Source organism: Perognathus longimembris, chromosome 28 (genome assembly GCF_023159225.1).
Source record: "Perognathus longimembris pacificus isolate PPM17 chromosome 28, ASM2315922v1, whole genome shotgun sequence".
NCBI lineage: Eukaryota > Metazoa > Chordata > Mammalia > Rodentia > Heteromyidae > Perognathus > Perognathus longimembris.
The window spans coordinates 97,013,905-97,034,841 of record NC_063188.1 but is presented as its reverse complement, the minus strand read 5'-3'; the positions used below and the strand labels follow the sequence as shown (position 1 = coordinate 97,034,841).

The 20,937-nt window shown below is 37.0% G+C and overlaps 2 protein-coding genes across 2 annotated transcripts in view; both read left to right on the top strand.

The window, feature by feature from the left end:
- The first annotated feature begins 4,310 nt into the window (after window positions 1–4,310).
- Window positions 4,311–5,357, top strand: LOC125343222 (melanoma-associated antigen B4-like). The gene has a single exon (XM_048335487.1). The coding sequence runs from the start codon at window positions 4,311–4,313 to the stop codon at window positions 5,355–5,357; it is 1,047 nt and encodes a 348-aa protein (XP_048191444.1).
- A 1,343-nt stretch (window positions 5,358–6,700) lies between these two features.
- The window catches only part of LOC125343221 (melanoma-associated antigen B18-like), an 86,416-nt gene continuing 72,179 nt past the window's right edge, over window positions 6,701–20,937 (top strand). Inside the window, exon 1 of the mRNA XM_048335486.1 lies at window positions 6,701–6,754. Within this exon, the coding sequence (XP_048191443.1) occupies window positions 6,701–6,754 (54 nt within the window). The remainder of the gene's footprint in view (window positions 6,755–20,937) is intronic.

Below are 20,937 nucleotides of genomic sequence, written 5' to 3'. Positions count from 1 at the left end.
AGCCCAGGGACAGCACCCAGACCCTGATTTCAAGCCTCAGGAATGGTACAAAAAAATTTTTTTAAGTACAGGATTGGCAAGAATAGAAGGCTAAAGAAAATGGTAAAAAATACTTTATATGCATATATGAAAAGATAATGAAATCTACTAAAATTAATTTGTGGGGGGGAGGGTTCTGGATCTTGAACATGCTCTGCGTGCTGCCCTTAAGCTTTTTTCTCAGGACTAGTGCTCTACTGCTTGAACTGTTGCTCTACTTTCTGCTATTTTTTGTTGATGCTTAATTGGAGATGAGTCTCACAGATAACTGCTGCCTTGGCTCGCTCTGAGCCATGATCCTCTGGTCTCAGTCTCTTTTTTTTCCCCTCAGTCTCTTGAGTAGCTAGGATTACAGGCCTTCCTGGGGCTCCCAGCATTTATAATTATCTTAAAGGAGGAAATGGAGATTCATAGATGGTGAATTTCACAAAACAGAGTGTATGCATGTATGGAAATACTAAAATCATATTTTGAAAATTAATAGATGCTAAGGAAAACTTTAAAATTTTAAAGTAGAAAATTAATTATAGATATACCTAAATATCATTTATCAGGCACATTCACAAATACAATTTATGGAACCAGTTATGTGTTTACCAACAGATATAAAGACTTGTGGGTATACATAATAGTGATATGGGTATACAGTGATAAAGAAATGTTATTTCTTTTATAAGAAATTTCTTTTTACAAGAAAAGGAATGAAGCCAGACTCAGGCAAATATATGTTTTCTATCATGGAATTTAATTTAAAAAATCCCACAAATGCGAAAGAGGGGATATTAAGAATGTGGAGGAAGATAAAAAGGAGATAATAGATGATAATACAGAGGTTGAATAAGTCAAAGTAAGTTGTATACATATATAAAAATATCACAGTGATGCTGGTTATGTTGGTTCAAGCCTGTATCCCTAGATATTTGGGAGGGGAAGATGGGGACTAAAGATTTGAGGCTAGCTCAGGAATAACAGTTTGCCAGGCTCCTTTTCAACCAGTGGCTGGGTGAGGTGATATGTGCCTGTTATCTCTGCTAGGGGGGAAGCACAATGGCTATGTACAGAATAGGATAGAGGCATGGCTCAAATGGTACAACAACTCCGCAGCATGTGCGAAATTCTAAGTTCAATTCCCAGTATTGCAGGCAGGGAGTTACAGTGAAACCCATTGCTTTGTACAAGTAATATATACTAATGATAATGAAAATATGCTTATAGAAAATAGTAATTTGTACAGAAAAGATTTAAATGTGTAGGAAAATAGTTGTAAAAAAATCACAGAAGAATCAGGAGCCTAGTCAAAAATCAGTAATTGGAACATGTAATGAAAAATATAGTTTTCAGAAAAGCAACAATATTCAAATATACCTAATAAAACAAACACATGCTCAAATTCCTCACAGAGATGGCTATTAAGAACCTTAAGAACACAATTGAAAGAAAAAAGCCTTGAATAGAATTGCATAGTATTTATCACAGAGAAAAAATATTGTTAAAACACCATGTTTTCATTCTTTTGAGATTTACACAGTATATCATGACAAATCAACTATGGAAAAATTAAAGCACTAATTACATCAAGGAAGCGCAAGGCATGGTGATTTATAACTGTAACCCAAACTGCTCTGCAAATGGAGGTGGCGGGATCACTGATTTGGTTTAAAAAAAAGCCCACAAGAAGCTTTGTTTGAAAAATAATTGCAAAAAGCACTGTGAAGTAACTTAAACAGTAGTGTATTTGCACAACAAGTGAAAGATCCTAACTTCAAAACTCAGTAATGACACTGTAGGGTAAAATAAAGAAAAATACACTGAGGCATGATAAATTGTACAAGTCTCTAGGCAGTCACACAGAGTGATACCAAACAAGGATAGTTTTAGGAACTAAGAGGAACATAAAGGTGTAATGTCTATTTGCATCTGATCACATAAAATAATATTTATTGAAATGAACTCCAGGAAATGGAATCAAGAGGTTTTTTTTTTCTTTGTTGCTGTTTATTTTTATTATTTTCCTTTTGTCTTATTTGTTCCTTTCTCCGTCTTTGGGAGAGTAAGGCCAACAAAGAAATGGAAGAACAAAGAGTGAGCAAATGCAGCAGTGATACTCACTAGACACTATGTTGAAAATGAACTATATAACTTGTGGTGGGAACTGAAGGGAAAAAGTAGGAGAGAACCAGGAAAGGGTGACATTGCTCAAAAAGAAATGTATTCTTTACCTGATTTATGTAACTGTAATAACTCTATATATCATCTTCACAATAACAGTAAAAAATGCAAAAAAACAAAGCCCAACCCTCAGTACTGAAAAACAATGCTGTCAGACTGGTGCTCTACTGCTTGAACTGTTGCTCTACTTTCTGCTATTTTTTGTTGATGCTTAATTGGAGATGAGTCTCACAGATAACTGCTGCCTTGGCAATCCTATACTAGCCCTGAGCAAAATAAGCTCAGCGATAGCACCCAATCCCTGAGTTCAAGCCCTTCGACCGGCACTGAAAAAAAAGTCAAGACAACAGACTTGAGGGTGTCATTCAGGATATAGGAGAATCCAAATACAACTCTAGTAGTACTTTTGTGCGTGTGGGTGTGCACATGTGTATGTGTCTCTTCTGGGGCTTGAACTCAGGGCTTGGGTGCTGCTTTGAGTTTCATTGCTCAAAGATAATGCTCAACTATTTGTGCCACATCCCCACTTTTGGCTTTTAAAAGATAAGTCTCACGGACTTTCCTTCCTGGGCTGGTTTTGAACCACCAACCTCACACATTTCCCCAAAACATCTAGGATCGCAGGCGCAAACCTTCGGAAGATCTGCATGACTGCTATACTAGGGATCTATCTTTTTTTTTCACCATTCTCCAGAAAATGGATTGTTTGGACTCATCCAGGAGACAAAGTCAGAAAAAATAATTTTCGGTATTTTTCTCAGAACTCTCTTAGAACGGCCCTGTATGTGGGATTCTATTCCTAGGACTAAATTCTCCAATGGGAGGGGAAGACTGGGCAGGGAAGACTAGGAGGGGAATACCGGAAGGTGAATACCAGAAGGGGAAGACTGGAAGGGCAAGACCGGAAGGGGCAGATCGAAAGTGGGGGGAGACCAAAAGAGCAGACGAAGTAAAAGAACCGGAAGTGGAGGGCCGGAAGTTGAGGACTGGCGAGGGAAGGACAGGCTGAGGAACGTCAGATGTAAAAGACTCCGCTTCTGCTTCTCGGGATATTAAGGTGTGGTGCCTTGCTGTTGCGTCGCAGCTTCAAGTCAAGTGAGAGACTTCTCAGTGTTGTCAGGGGCCTTGGTTAGTAATCTGAGTTAAAAATGGAATGAATCCTGTGGAATGTATGAAAATTTCATTCTGCCGATTCCTTGAAAGCACGGCCATATTGGGCTCCGCCTCCTTTAAGTCCGAAAAGTCCAGGGGTATCTTAGTTAAGTCCAAAGGCCATTCACTTCCCCTAGAGGGCTCAAGAAATAAAGGTTTTGGTCTGTGGCTTATAGAATAGGGTAATCAGAGAAGTAAATTTCATATGCCATGGAAATAAAAGAGACCAATTGTAATAACTGACTCAAAAGTGGTTTGGAGGTGGCCATAAGGAATTCTAACTAGGACTGTTCTCTAAGTGGTCCAGGCAGATCAAAGGATATATGTGCTCCTTCACATTACCTTCTGAAGAATTAGGGCATTAGGGGTTTCTCTGTAAGAAAATGGAAGCTGGCGAGCCATGCCAAAAAAAAAAAATAAGATGATGACTCTAGTTTGGAATCATACTGTAGGCAGGTAGCAATGAGGGTTCTTAAACATTTTCTTTCTTATCTAGGAATCCAGAGTATCCTTGAAAGATGTTGTTGTGTCAATGTGCTTCTTTACTGGTACTAAGGAAGTTAGCTGGTAATGTTCTTTTCAGAGCAAGTGGGTGGGGGGGCGGGATATAAACCTTGCCAAAAATAGATAAATGTAAACCTACAGGTTTCAGAATCTAGGACAATGAAGGCCCCACTGCAGTCACTATAGTCTGACAAGTAGGCTCAGTGTCATGCAGTGACCTAAGATTCCCTTAACTTCCTCCACAGGATTCTCAGGACACAGAGCCAGACCAGGAGAAGAGTCTAGTAGGTTCCTAAAGAAGTGTGATTGCAGAAACTTGAGCAGTGTGCCTAGGTAAAGCCAACTTATTTTCCCACTAATGAATGCTAGTCACAATCTGTCATTCCTTCAGTCTAGTTTTTTTCTTCTGCTTTTCTAGGTCTCCTCAGAAGCTGACCCTAGTCATCATGCCACGAGGACAGAAGAGTAAGCATCGTTCTCGTGCCAAGCGTCAACTAGCTCGTATTGAGAGACAGATTCTTGAGGATGCACAGAACATTGCAGGAGAGGGGGCAGAGTCCCCACCCTCCCCTCCTCCTGTTGATGAGAGTGCTCCCCCCACCTACCCTTCTGTCTGTAATTCCCATCAGTCTCAGGGAGAAAAATCCTATGAATCTTTGGATGCAGGGGCTTGCTGCAGTGGTTCTAATGTGGGTGCAGAGGGTGTTGATAAAGGTACAGATGAGGAAAGTTCCACAGCCTTTCAGGAGGAATGCTCCACTCAGATCCTGTGTAGAGACTCTCTTGATTGGAAAACAAATAGATTGATGCAGTACATGCTAGAGAGGTTTAAAAGGAATGAGTGCTTTACACAGGCAGATATGCAGAAGATCACGAAAGGGAAGTACAAACAGAAGTTCCCTGCATTCTTTAAGAAAGCATCTGAGTACCTCGAGTTGATTTTTGGCATTGAGGTGAAAGAAATAAGTCCCAAGAGTGAAACCTACACCCTGATCAACAAATTACGCCTCTTCAATGACAGCAGTCTGAGTGGCAAATGGAGATTTCCCAAAACAGGCCTGGTGATGATACTCCTGGGTGTGATCTTTATGAAGGGCAATAGTGCCAGTGAGGAAGAGATCTGGGAATTCCTTAATTCATTGGGGATATATGCTGGGAGGAAGCATTTAATTTTTGGGGAGCCTCAAAAGCTCATCACCAAAGATTTGGTACAGGATGGGTACCTGGAATACTACCAGGTACCTGGCAGTAATCCTCCCATCTATGTGTACACGTGGGGTTTCAGAGCCTATGCTGAAACTACCAAGATGAAAGTCCTGGAGGTCTTGGCCAAGATCACTGATAGTGAACCTAGTTCTTTCCCTTTCCTGTATGAGCAAGCTTTGAGAGAGGAGGAAGAGAGAAAAGAAGAGAGTGCTGAAGAGGAAAATAGCACTTGTGGGCAGGCCAGGGTTCCTTCCCATGCTAGGTCCCACAAGTCCTCTCACATTTAGTTGCATTCTGTGAGTTTTCATGTCTTCTAAGTAGTATGAATTGGAGAGAACAAAATGTATGTCCCCTTTCATTTTCCTATTGTATAATATTGCTGTAATGCTATGTCTCAGTTCTTTCTTTTCAAGGCTTGTCCATTTATTTGAAGATTTATTTTACTTCCAATTATATTTATTAATTTACTCCTATATTCACTACTTTTTCAAAAGGTTTTGAAAGTTCTAGTTGTAGTGTTTATCTAAAAAACTATGAAGTGGAGAAAATAAAACTTGTCTTTTTGCCTGTTATATATGAATAATTTGTATAATTTGCAAGTGTTCATTTGAAGATTAATTCGTTACAGTCTCTTAACATAATGTATGACATGTTTATTGTTATTTATCAAGTTTAATAGTTTTGTTAGCCTTAAATGGGCAAATTGTTGTTTTACCATATCATAATGTAACTACATTTGAAGAGGATTTTTTACAAACATATGAAAAAAGTATTGGAAGACAGCTGATACTATGAAATGTTAAGAAAAAATAAATTGGTTAATTCATAGTTGACTGTATTCTTTTTGCCCATTGCTGGTAATATTAAGTGGAATATAATTGGATTTGGTTACTTTAGTCAAGCTATAAGAAATTAAGTTGTAAAACTTAAATCTCTTCCTTTTTTATTATTTTAGTAGTTTTCTCCAAGCCTTTATTGAACATCTCCTTTTTGGAAGTCCCCAACAGTACTAGTGATGGCAAAGAATAGAAGATGCAGAACCTGACAATAGGATTTTTTTTTTTTTGGCCAGTTGGGCCTTGGACTCAGGGCCTGAGCACTGTCCCTGGCTTCTTCCCGCTCAAGGCTAGCACTCTGCCACTTGAGCCACAGCGCCGCTTCTGGCCATTTTCTGTATATGTGGTGCTGGGGAATCGAACCTAGGGCCTCGTGTACCCGAGGCAGGCACTCTTGCCACTAGGCTATATCCCCAGCCCCAGGATTTTTTAATATTTATTTTTTAAATTTAATTTTATTGCCAAGGTGATGTACAGAGGGGTAACAGTTACATGTGTAATGTAGTGAGTACATTTCTTGTCAAACTTGTGGCCCACTTCCTCATTTTTCTCCCACTTTCCCTCCTCCTTGTCCTCTCCCCCCAGCTGTATAGTTCATTTCCAACATATTGTCTTGTGAATATCACTGTAGCATTGCTTCACCCTTTGTCCTTTATGTCACCATTTTGTTGTTCCCCTTCCCTTCCATAATTCAGATAAACATATGTACAATACCTAGGGCTTTTAGAGTTAAGTAGCTGCTATTTTACAAGCAAGATAGTGAGGCAGTGTCTAAAGGAGAAAGGACAAGGAGAATGAGGGATGAGGAAAGGCGGTTTCAGATGGAAGCCAAGTGTAAATTGATCGAGGTAATGTGGAACATTAGGAGATTGTAATTCTGTCCGTGTGAAATAATTTAAGTGAGGTTTTGAGGCAGGTTAGATAGAGCTCTGGGCATGGTGAGCAAGGGCCAGATCCTTTTGTTGGTGACACTGATTAAGGATCTTAGTGCATAATAGGAAAAAAATCTTAACAGTTCCTTTGGTTTGGAATTGCAATCCCCATCTGAAATAGGAATGTAAGGAGGCTGTGCACTTATGCTAGTGCAGGTATAGACACTTGCACAAACCATGCACATGTTGTTCAGGAAGTTTCTAAGAGTTAAAGGTGATAGTCCCTTCTGCTACCAAGAAACTCCTCACCAGTCACTCTTATTATGGAGTAGACATTTTAAACTGGATAAAAGTGGTTCACACCTGTAATCCTAGCAACCAAGGAGGCTGAGATCTGAGGTTCAAGACCAGCCTGGGCAACAAAGTCCATGAGACTCATCTCCAATTAATCAACAGAATGCCATAAGTGGAGCCATGGCTCAAGTGGTAGGGAGAGCACTAAGGACCTGAGTTCAAGCCCCAGGGCAGGCACACACACACACACAAAAGACACTTTAATCATCTGGCTTAGAAGATAATTTCTAAAACTAAGGGAAGGCTCAATTTTTGATAATAGTGAAATAATTGAAGAAGGATAATTGAGATGGAAAGGCACTAAGAAGCAAGGTCACTGGCCCTTGACACAAAACAGGAGCTTGTGAGTTAAGAGCTGGAGAATAACCCCATACCCAAATCAATATGCTGTAATTTGGAAATCATACTCAGTTTTACTTGCTCAGCAGCCTTGTACTTGAGCTACATCTTTTAGACTTTGCATATTCTCTAAGATATTTTTAAAGCTAAATTTTGTGTAGGAAGATTATTACAATATTAGCTCAAAATAAATTGGTAGTAACTGTTCTTCATTGCAGACTCAATCTTTGCCTAACCCTGTGCCAGGTGATTTAAATGGATTATAAATCTAAATCCTACATTAAGAGTTTATCAGAGTCACCCTGAAGACAACTTTCAGTTTTTTTAAGGTTATAAACAGGCAAACAAAAAGAGTTGGATTAAAAGATAACTGAATTCCTTTAGAGTTTACACTGTCACACTCCTCCTACCTGAGGCAACCCTCATGTCATCTATTTTCTGCCCATTATTTCAGTATTTATTTCTGGTGGTACTTCACACTCCAAAGTACTTTTTGGAATACAGAGTCAAAAGAGTAAGCAATGAAAATACAAAAATAAATGAGTTGTGACTGAAGACAGAGGCTAAGACAGAAGTATGAGTTTCAGTCTAATTTGGGCTATACAATGAGGTTGAGGCTAGGCTAGGCTACATAAGTTTAATACCAATCTGGACCACATTGCAAGATGTTGACACAAAAAATAAAGGAAATGAAGAGAGGGTGGGAGGGAAAATATGTAAGATTTTGGTACCATCCAGAAAAGAGAAATCCACTTTTGAGATAGAGATGCAATATGAATTTCATCAGGGCCCTAAATATGTTACAGAGACCAGTAATGTTCAACCTGAAACAATGTTTAGGCAAAGTTCTTTTTAACCAGATCATTTGGAGGATTAGCTTCTCCATTTGATCTGCCTCTTTGTCCTTGTTCCTAATTTAGCTTTTTCCAACCTAGGTAACATGCCAGCATTTGCTTATTTAAGAATTTCTTTGAATAATTTCTTTCACAATTTCAGGTTATATACCTAATTGAAGTGTGCATTAAAATTAATTCTCTTTCTCTGGTGCTAGGTTTTAATATGTACCTGATGCTTTGGTTTATTAGATAATTGCATAAACATGTGAATCAAATTTTATTTTTTGAACGAAACTGATGTTATTTTAAGAAGCTACAATATAAACAGCAATGACAATATAAGATCTGCTGAACTCAACCTTAGTGAGTACTTAGGTTTTTATCACTGCAATAAAATAACTATCCCATTTGTTTCAAATTATATTCTATTGAAATTGATTTAAATTTACAGCTAAGGTCAATTTTAGATTATGTACCCATGGCATATATTTTTAAAATAACAATACTATCTGGGCACTGGAGGCTCGTGCATATAATCCTAGTTACTCAGGAGGTTGAGATCTGAGGATCAAAGTGTTATGGGGTTTGAGGGAGGAGATTCCAAGTCCCTCCAAGAGCCCACCACTCAGAACCCTCAAGCAAAAAGATGGATTTACTGGGAAAGCAAAAAGCGAACTGACATCCCAGGGTCGCAGCACAGACTCGGGAGCTGAAACTGCCATCGTAAGAAAGAGTGGCTGACCGGCCAGGGACACAGTGCAGATTTGGGTGCTGACACTGTGACCACTAACAGTCCTCGAGCTGGGGTATATAAGGGTAAAAGTGTAGCACAGATGTAGGGGGTTGATACAGGGGTAGAGCAAGCAACAAACAAGTTAAGCAAGCCATTTATAGAAGCAGAATTTTGGGGTTAGTTTGACCTAATTTACTCCCCCCAACATTTCGTACCATGTTGCCCTAGTCGAGATGGAGTCAGCTCTACTTCCTACAACAACAGGTCAAAGCTAGCCCAGGCAAGAAAATCCATGAGACTCTTATCTCCAATTAGCCACCAGAAAACTGGAAGTGGTGCTGTGGCTCAAAGTGGTAGAGTGCTATACTTGAGATGAAGAGTTCAGGGACAGTGCTCAGGCTCAGAGTTCAAGCCTCATGACCAACAAAAAAAGAAGAGCAAGTCAAAAAAAGCATTTGGGGGCTGAGACATCAGGAGAAAAGTTTTATTACATCAACTCTAGAAAAATAGCATTGGTGCACTTAAATCTGTTCCCTAAGACAAAAATTCTTACTGAATAGGGACACGATACCTGTACATTATAAACATCAGATATCTGGATACCTGTATAGGACACAGAAACTTAACAATATTTTTATTTTGTCCCATCCTGTTGCTTGGAAATTTTCAGTCAGCTTAAAGTTTGTGGGTATTGGAGTGCATACTCTATTATTCAGTGTTCTATTACATGAAATCATTGTCTTAAAATGACATTACATTTCTCACAGATCTAAAATAATTTCTTTTTATTAAATGTAACAACATATGATCTAGGCAATAAAACATGTTTATTAAACATAATGTCAGGTATCGCCATAATAATTGTTTACATAATAAATGATGGAGAAAATATATGCCCTTGACCTGAGAGTTCACTTGACTTTAAGAATGTATTCTGAAAAATGATATGATGGGCTTCAATATTGATTTTTTTTTGGCCAGTCCTGGGGCTTGGACTCAGGGCCTGAGCACCGTCCCTGGCTTCTTTTTGCTCAAGGCTAGCACTCTTGCCACTAGGCCATATCCCCAGCCCTCAATATTGATTTTTTAGCTCTGGGTCATCCTTCACATTAGCTGTTCAAAATAGGGGTAAAAACATTTGGTGAATGAGAGACATGGCCTCTGATTTGGTTTATACAAAATTACTTAGATAAGTTTAAATATATGTGAAATTAAGGCATTTATAAGTAAAAATGAACATAAAAATTTGGAAGAAATTAATTTATATATTTAGTAAGTACAAATTTATGTCACTGATATTTAAAATGAGATTCTAGGAGGTAATTATTCAGGACTTTTTCTGAATCAAGGAATTCAGGGTGTAGGGTTATTTTTATTTATAAAACTTCTTTTTAGAAATAAAGTAAACTCTTTATCCTTAGGAAGACAATGTTAAATGAAGGTTTATAAAGCAAAAACTGACGGCCAAGTGCCATAGCTCACACCTGTAATCCTAGATGCTAGGAGGTTGAAATCTCAGGATCATGGTTTATCTCCAATAAAGTAACAAAACATGTAGTGGAGCTGTGGCTCAAGTGGTAGCTTGCTAGCTAAGCAAGCTAAGAGACAGTGACCAGGCCTTGAATTCTAGCCCCAGGACTGGCTTACACACACACACACACCCCTGATGACCTTTGCAAATAAAATTAAACAATAAAGTACAAAAATTAATATGTAGTCTGTGATATTCACCAGAGCATAAACTGATAATTTAATATTTATGAATCAATAATAATTCATGGAGTAAATATATAAATCAACTGTTTAAAATTAATATTACCTAAATATGATATACATTTACATGTCAAATTAAATGTTGCCTGCTTATCTAGTTCCCATATTATACTTACAATCATTATTACAATAGACTCTCAGGCATGTTAGTTATCTACATAACCACATAAGAAACACAAATACAAATCTGTCATTCGATTAACATGATTTTGTTGATCCTAATGTTATAAGGGTATCTCAGTCTTTCTCTTCATTATTCCCATGTGTTACTCTCAAAACTGTACCCTTAGATTGCAAAGAGAGTAAAGGATTATTTACTCTTTGGGTAAGGCACTTTGATTAGGTTCACTTGCCTACAAATACTTTCAAATAGTATGAAATAGAAATGGATGATAGAAAGTCATAAATTAAGTGATCCCCCCCCAAGGCTAATAGAAGAATTCAAACAAAGGCTTTGTGCCAGACACTGATGATCCATGCCTATAATCCTAGCTACTCTGGAGGCTGAGAACACTAAAACATACTAGAAAAGCAGTATATCACTCAAATTCCTAAGGTCTTCTACAGAAACCATGAATGAGTAAACTGCTTCTGTTGGTAAGGAAACTTAATCTCAATTGGTGTAGGCCACCAGACAATGAGAGTCGGGCTCAAGAAGTATAAAAACAAAATGCCCAATCATAGTTTGAAGCCAGCCTGGGCAAGAAAGTCCATGAGACCCTTATCTCCAGTTACCCACCAAGAAAAGCCAAAATTTGAGTTGTGACTCAAGTGGTAGAGTACTAGCCTGCCTTGTGTGGAAAAGCTGAGGACAGAACCCAGGCAGTGAATTCAAGTCCTGGTACTGGCAGTGGATACATACATACATACATACATACATACATACATACATACGTACGTACATACATAACTAAGAGAAGAGACAAACTTCTAATACACAAAAGCCCCAATCCCAAGACCTAAATTCAAAGCCCTTGTACTAGCACTCAATAAATGAATTAATGAAGGAGTAAATAAAGGCACAAATTTCTAATACAGAAAAACCTCAGTAACGGCACAAACAACCACCATAAGAATAAAGAAATAAAAATAAATACTTGACAATATGTCACACAGAAAAGACAATTTTACGATTTCAGAAACAAGGTTTTCCATATCTCAAATTAGGATGGAATCAAATGGCATGTAAAATGTAAATAAGGGCTTATAATCTTTATCAGTTAGGTATGGAAGGTACTGATTTCAACATAACCAAGTCCATACATGACAAGTCTAAGGTTAATATCAGGGGCTGGGAATATGGCCTAGTGGCAAGTGTGCTTGCCTTGTATACATGAAGCCCTGGGTTCCATTCCCCAGCACCACATATATAGAAAATGGCCAGAAGTGGCGCTGTGGCTCAAGTGGCAGACTGCTAGCCTTGAGCAAAAAGAAGCCAAGGACAGTGCTCAGGCCCTGAGTTCAAGGCCCAGGACTGGCAAAAAAGAAAAAAAAGAAAAAAAAGGTAATATGTAAGGTTAATATCACACTGGATGGTGAAAAGTTGAGAGCTTTTTTTTTTTGATATAACCACAAATAATGCAAGGAGGTCTTTTTTATTTTACCACTTCTATTTAACAAGATTATAGGAAATCATAAAATGAGCAATCAGACAGAAAAAAATAGTGACTCATCAAAATTATGAAAGAAGAAGAAAATTTGTTTCCAGACGCCAAAATCTTATTAACAAAAATCTCTAAAGTCTTCAACAAACCCTTAAAACCAATTAGACAATTATGAGCATGACAATAGATATGTGGAGAAGGAAGATGCTTACTCTATTAGAGGATAAAAGTTAACATAAATATCAAAAATCATAAAAGTTATTATTGTTTAAGTAGTCATCAAAGAAGCACATTCTTATACCTCGCCTTTGATTTGAATTGTCACATAGAATGTGTTTATTTGGTGTGTGTGTATATGCATGTGTGTTTCTGCAGGCATGCGTATGTGCATATGTATGTGTGTGTGTATGTGTGTGTATGTCCTGGACTTGAGAAGAAATTACTGGAATTCAGTTTGGCAATATGATGCCAAATACTGAAATAGGAAGGTCAGTGAAAAATATTCAGAAGCATAATGTTTAGGAAATAATCACTGAAGCATTTAACATCTAATGTAAAAACACGTTTATCATATCATCCTCTCATTTAACAAATATCTCTTATAATATTAGGTCAATATAAAACAATTTACCATAAAAAATATGAAATCAACCCAGATGTCCTTCAGTAGATGAATTGTGGTATATATATACAATGGACTTGAATGCTTCTATCAGAAAGAAAGACATTGCCCAATTTGTAAGAAAAATGGAAAAACTTAAAAAAAATCATAGTAAGCGAAGTGAGCCAGACCCAAAGAAACAAACTCTATGGTCTCCCTTATTGGTAACAATTAGTATATGTCTAGGATAGTTCTAGCAGATGATCACAATAACTCAATAGCTATGTACATATGATCATATAAGATGATGCTAAGCAAAATAAACTCCAAAATATGGAAGTAAGTGGCTTATCATTTATATTTGCAACGTACTATGTGAAATTATTTCTTTTTTCTTCTGTCCATCTTCTCAATGATGTAGCCTCTGTTGTCACTGTATTTGATTCTGGTACCCTGGGTATTTTATATATGTCTGTCTGAATTAGGAAAAGGAACGGGAACATTAAAATGGTGAGACAAGGGGTACAAGGCAAAGCAATGCAACAGCAATACTTACAAGACAATATGTTGTGAACTGCTGTACAACTTGGGGGGGGCACTGGGTAGGAGGGAAGGTAGGAGAATAATGAGGGAGGGGGGTAATAAGTTTGACAAGAAATGTACTCACTACCTAATGTATGTAACTGTCACCCCTCTGTACTTCACCTTGACAATAATACAAATAAAAGTAATTTTCCTGGGCCCTACTTCAAAACATCTCATGGAGCATTTTATTTTATTTTTTAACTATATTTTTTTTCTTTTTTTGGGGGGGGGACTGGTCCAGGACATTGCAATTGCTAGGCAAGCACTTTGCCACTGAGCTTCATCCTAGCCCTGTACACTGATTTTAGTATCATCATTGATCAGTATTTGTTTTTTGAGATGAAATCTTGGAGCATTAAACTCCAAATGTATTGCTCACACCATTCAAAACATTGTGTGTGTGTGTGTGTGTGTGTGTGTGTGTGTGTGTGTGTGCTGGTACTGGGGCTTGAATTCAAGGCCTAGGAGCTGAACTTGAGCTTTTTAATTAATTAATTAATTAATTAATTAATTAATTAATTGTGCCAGTCCTGGTCTTGAACTCAGGGCCTGGGCACTATACCTGAGTTTCTTTTGCTCAAGTGTTCTACTATGTCTCTACTATTTGAGTCATAGCATCACTTGTGGATTTTTCTGGGTAGTTTATTGGAGATAACAGTCACTCAGGGACTTTTCTGCCCCAGCTTCTTCAAACCACAATCCTCAGATCTCAACCGGGAGTAGCTAGGATTATAGGGATGAGTTTAACCATAGAGCAGTACAATCAATCAATCAATCAAATAAATTAAATCTACCTAAAAGAGCTATATGTTTCAAACAAATATATTATCATTAGCTTGTGGAAAATTGCCATACTAACAGCTGTGTATATGTATGTGTCTGCAGTTTTGTTAGCAGTATATGAATATTCAATGAAAGTGAATATCTAGAATTGCTTTGGGTGTGAGCATGGGCAGCTGTGTACATTTTGACAGATACTGTGAAACTTCAGCCTATCTTTGAAAGAAAGGGCAACTTCTCACTTGGAGTCTAGAAAACACTCCAGGCTAAGGACCTGAAGGCAAAAGCCCTGGGGTAGAAGAGCTAGACCTGAGTCCTGAAGGAAGAAGGGATGATTGGCTTTAGGCAGAAAGGAGAATAGTGAGATAAGGTGGTCTCTGTCACCTGAGAAGGGGACATTTTATTGTAAGTGTGATAAAACATACTAGACAGTAGGAATGGGGAATGAGCCTATTGATAAAGTCTGAACTTACAGACCTGTGCAGACTCCAAACCTGAGGTCAAGGCCAGCCTTCACATTTAGATCATTCTCAGATGCAAATACACCAAGAAAGACCTTATAATATATGGATTACTCAGGATATAACCTGAAAGGCTCAAGGTCAATAGTTTTTCAACTAAATGACCCAGACAACATCAGTAAAAGTCATTTTCTAGTCATGGGGTTAAACATCTTGAGCACCTTCACAGGCTGAGAGGGTCTTGGGTTTGAAGGGAGCAAGAGGTAGGGGAGGAGAGATCTTGGCGGGGAGGGGATCACTGTTGGAGCCAGAAGGGGAAGAGATGAGATGGATTATGTGCTTCACTGTGCTAGCAAATCTTGCAAAAAGAAATAGAAAAATGAGTAGATTATTTCAAGGCAGATATTAAGGGAGGGGAGCTCCAAACTCCGAGGCTTTGCTGTTAGAGCATTTTCTTTGTGAGACAAAGATCTAAATTTTCCAAGTTGGCCTTGAATTACGAGGCTCATCCAGTTCTCTCATCTTAGAATTAGGACTACGGTTGCATACCACCACATTTGGAATGGAAATGATCATTTTTGAGTGCCAGTCTTAGAGCTTGAACTCAGGGCCTGGGTGCTGTTCCTGAGCTTTTGTGCTCATGGGTAGCACTCCACCACTTGATTCACAGACTCACTTCCAGATGCTTTAGTGGTTAATTGGAGCGAAGAGTCTCATGGGCTTTCCCGCCTAGGTTGGTTTCAAATCATGATCTCCATGTCTAAGCCTCTTGATTAGCTAGGATTACAAGAATGAGCCACCAGGACATGGATGGAAATTATGTTTCAAAATAGAAGACAAACAACGAAAATGATAATTGCATAAGATCTTTGAGAATAATATAAGAGAATAAGGTAGTAAGCAGAAAGAGGAAGCAGAGTTTACTAGAATGATAATCCGGAGCCCTATTATACTGGACACATTATAATGAACCCCATTATAATGAGCCCCATTATAATGGACACCGTTTTATAAGAAAAGCAAGGGCAAATAGGAAATGAAACAGGAATGTTTGGATAACAGAAGAAAAAGTATAAACACTAGTCTGAGCATAGTAAGAAGAAAAAGAGATGGAGAAAATAGATATGCAGGGAGATTTCTAAACTTTTCAAAGTAATTTGGATGTTATACTAAGCCCAATCATTCAATCATTGAAGAGTCTTAAGCAGGGAAACCATAATATCTACTAGAAAACATCACTTTATGTGAGGAATTTAGAGAATAAGCATAGAGGAAGTAGAAAAGAGATTATCTATGAGGCCAATTAGATGAAGTTTATTGTATTATAGGTTATAATTTCATAAGGTTGAGTTAGGGCTTGAGATTTTCCATTTTTTTTTTTTTTTGGCCAGTCCTGGGCCTTGGACTCAGGGTCTGAGCACTGTCCCTGGCTTCTTCCCGCTCAAGGCTAGCACTCCGCCACTTGAGCCACAGCGCCGCTTCTGGCCATTTTCTGTATATGTGGTGCTGGGGAATCGAACCTAGGGCCTCGTGTATCCGAGGCAGGCACTCTTGCCACTAGGCTATATCCCCAGCCCTGAGATTTTCCATTTTTAATAGGCACTCAGGTGATAAGCATAATGATGTCCACAAATGACACCCTTTGAGGACCGAAACTCTATTCTAAATGGTATCTTTAACATTAGGAGGAAGAATAAGGTTTGTATTCACATTTGGACTTACAGTTGGTAGATAACATTGAGCAATTAAACATAGGGTATAATAGAAAGGAATGAATCAGTTAGGACAACTGGAGTTGTTTATAATGTAGTCAATAATCCAGTGTATATCCTACAAAATTAAGAAGAGTGAGGGAAGCAGTGGATAGGGGAGGGACGAGTGAGAGCATTGAAAGGGTGACACTGATAAAGATATATTGTCATTTTCTTTGCCAGTCCTGGGGCTTGAACTCAGGGCTTGAGCACTATCCCTGGTTTACTTTTGCTAAAGGCCAGCACTCTACCACTTGAGCCACAGCACCAATTCCACCTTTTTCTGTTTATGTGGTGCTGAGAAATCAAACCCCAGAGCTTCATGCATACTAGGCAATCACTCTACCACTAAGTCACATTCCCAATCCAATAAAGATATATTGTATTCATAAATTGCTTTGTTAAATGGAAACTCCTTTCAACTACTTGAAGATAATATATCATATATTTAATTATATCTATTGATTTATCTACCTATCTTTCTATCTTTAAAAACAGCTGGGTGCTTGTAGCTCATACCTATACTTCTAGCTACATAAGAGGCTGAGATCTAAGCACTGAGGTCTAAGCCAAATTAAGCAGGAAGTTCCATGGGACTCTTACCTCTACTTAATCACCAGGATGCCAATGGGAAACTGTGGTTCGAGTGGTAGAGTGCCAGTCTTGAGAAAAATTATCTTAGAGACAACACCCAGGTCCTAGGTTTCAACCCAAGGATCGGCACAAAGGAAAAAATAAAAACCACCTAATTATTCAATGCTAAGTTGGTGACAGTTGACAGAATCTGATAAAAATCTGAAAACCTTAGTCTAAAATAATATTTCTACCTTAGAAAAGATATTGATACGCTCTATACAATATATGTAATGTATTATATAAAAATATATACAAATATAAAAATCATATATATGTGTGTTATATTCAATTTAAAATTGGCATATATATATAACTATATATTTTTGAAAGCTGGTACATATATGTACATATTTGTATGTGTGTGTATATAAACATTTTACAAATAAAAATTTTTCCAAATATTATAAAAAGTCAACATCAATTATATATTTAAGCAAAAATACTCATTCTTCCTTTTCTTTAAATATTTGAAGCATATAGCATTATGACATCAACATCATGTGTTTAATCTGCAGCAATGGGGACATATGTTTCGATTATATTCTACTCTGGTTATTGATAGATTTTTCTCTTTTATGATTTAAAACCATGTAACGTTAAACAAAAATTCATTTATTACTTAAAAATATCATTCATTCCTGTTTGAGTATATTGGCCATCTAAATTAGCCTTTCAACTGGTTTTTATGTATTATACCATAAAGATTTGATTTCATGATGTATTTCCTAACTAAGGCTTAGTATTTGCTTCATATGAAATTATTCCTTAAGTCAAGGCCTCATCTTATAACAGTATTATAGTTATTGTTTTTATTTAACAACTTTCGAATTTAGGCTTCTATCATTATATCCAGGAATCCTGTTAGATGTACCAAAAGTGCAGGTTTTGGTGGTTGGGAGATGGTGCTTGGCTGAGCAAGAGAGGTTCTTGGGGGGCATGTAGAATGTTGGATGTGACTCTGGCAGGTGGCTTGCAGTAGGGGTGAGAATGTGTGTGAGTGTTTGGCATGGCAGTATGGGGGGGGGGACATCTTTGTGCCCCTGCAGAGCCAGCAGGAGTGAGGAAGCATGATTATGCTAATAAGAGGAAGCTTGATCCCACTGCTGTCAGAATATGACAAGGAAAAATGGATTTAAGTCTAGATCTTTACTTTTCAAACCATTTTTCAATCTGCATGCATTAAAATACAATAGCAGGTCTATTTCTTGCACTTGATAGGTTTAAAAACATATATAAAATTTAAGAGCTATTCATAAGTACCAATTTGATAACTAAAGGAAGAGGAATAAAAATTAGGATAAACAACTGATTAACTTCTGAGATCTGGTGATATCATTGATTTGCTTATAATCAAATCTTATAAATATATAAGATACATGTCCATTCTTTCCCTTCTGTATAAAATGTTGCTCTATGTATAATTTTGTATAATAGCTAAAATGAACTTGGTACTTGCTATACATTATTTTCAATGATTTATTTAATTGGTTTCATCTTCAAGCAGATTAATAAAATATGAAAGTACTTAGCAGACCATTCATATAAATAAAGGGAAAAATACTTTGTCCAAAGCCAAAATACTTGAACTGGTCAAAATGTAAGTTTTAGTTCCCATTACATAAGGTTTTCAGATATTTGAATATAATCTTTATAACTGCAAGTATAAGCAATCACTCATTTATGTATATCTATATTATGAATATGTGTATATGTTACATATGCATGCATATATGAACATATTTCTCCTTATATCACATATGCATTCCCATGATAACTATGTATGGGAGAAAGAGAAGCATAAATATTCATGTTCTCTGAAATAATAAAATGTTTTTGAATATGGAAACATTAATTAAAAGTTATGGGGACTGGTAAAACAGAAAGCCATTTTATATAGTTACTCCATCTGAATTTATATTTAAGAACTTATATTTTCAGCCTTCATTGGTTCCCTGAACAGTATGTAATGTTAGAAGGGGAGGAAGCAGTGGGACTGGTTTCTTGAGCAATTTTCTTTGGGACTTAAGTGTGCAGTAGGGTTAAACATTGAAAAAAAGAGAAAGAAAATGGAGGGGGACATAAAATGTTTACACATAATAATATGACTATGACATTTCCACAGGCTCCAAACAGTCTTGTAATACATTTAGCACATGCTTCATAAAGGGTCCACTCTACAGAACAAGCAACTTAATTCAAATGCCACAATTCTCTTTTGTTTGGTTATAAAATTCAATGGAATTAGGCATTTTGTGGGTTCTTTCAAGCGAGGTTGGCTTCTAAAGACTTAAAGAAAACTGTTGCTACCATGATAGTTTCACAAAGAAGGCAAGCCATCATTCTTGAGTATGGAATTTCAGTGTAATAAACAGAGTATACAGTGCTGATGATTTCACATAAATGGAGATACTGTTTGTTGTTCATGTTTTTATTAATAAATGTAAGATTTCTACAAAATTCCCTGTATCATCATAGTGTACTTTTGGTATTTACTTGCTAGACTTACTACATGGCCTAGTCAATAAATGATTAACTGCTTCCTATTTTTTTTAGCTATGGCAGCAGACAGACTGTGTTACTCACTTTGTCTTCTCAGCAGTTGTGTGGATTATGGAGATGAGCTGTAGCTCCAGCAGAAAATGCATCATTTATACATGTCAGTTGGATGGTATCATGCGCCTGCTTTCAACTGTTTTTTCAGATGCTGTGAGATTTATAACCATCGTGAAACCCTTTTCCCCCACATAGATCATGTTAGTAGAATACACGCACCTTTTCTGGACTTCACTCTTTAAGAAACCAGCCAGAATAAAAACAGGTTTTCTTTTGGTAATTTTCTTTTTCCAACAGGGGGGAAAAATTATCCCATTGACCTAAAAATTTGTTCAAATGCCAAAGTCACTAAGTATTCAGACTGAACAGAGAAATCTATTGGAATATTTTTCTGTTACAACATGTTATCTTTTAGGGAAATATATATGTATTTTTATGAAAATGTATTTAAGACTCTAAGATATTAACTTTGTTAGCCTGGCAGAGCTAAGGTAAATGCATGCCTACACACAATTAGTTTTATTAATGTGCTTCTTATTCTCTGGTATGTATATTTATGTGGAGATATAGTGTCTTCTTTCTCAGCAATGAAAATTATGAGCATTATGTAATTAAACAATATATTTTTGTGGATGGAGACCACTCCTAAGCAATAACATTAGCAAGTTAAAACTATTTGTGAAGTAGACACTTAGAGAAAAGAAAAACATTTCTCAATTTATTTTGTCTCTGTCCTTCCTTCTCTAGCAAAGAATCCTCAGTTTACATAAAGTATTATCAACAAGAAAAAATATAAACAAAATATGTACTATATCCTATAATTTATTATGCATAATTATAGGACAGCATAATCAACCTCTGTGAGAATGGACATCAGTTTCATAAAAGAGGTAATACTTAAGCTGGGGTTTTCTGGATATCTTTCTCCTTTCCAGCTGGAATATTTTCTCAGTAAAAAAAAGAGAGAGAGAATGAGGGAGGGGCAACAATGTTCAAAAGGAAATGTACTCATTACCCGAGTCATGTTACTATAACTCTTCTGTATATCATCTTCACATTAAAATGTTAAAAAATAATTAGCAAAATAAAAATACTGAAAATACTAGTAGTAGAGCCTGTAGAATCAAAGAAAACATGCAGGTATGTGTGAAAC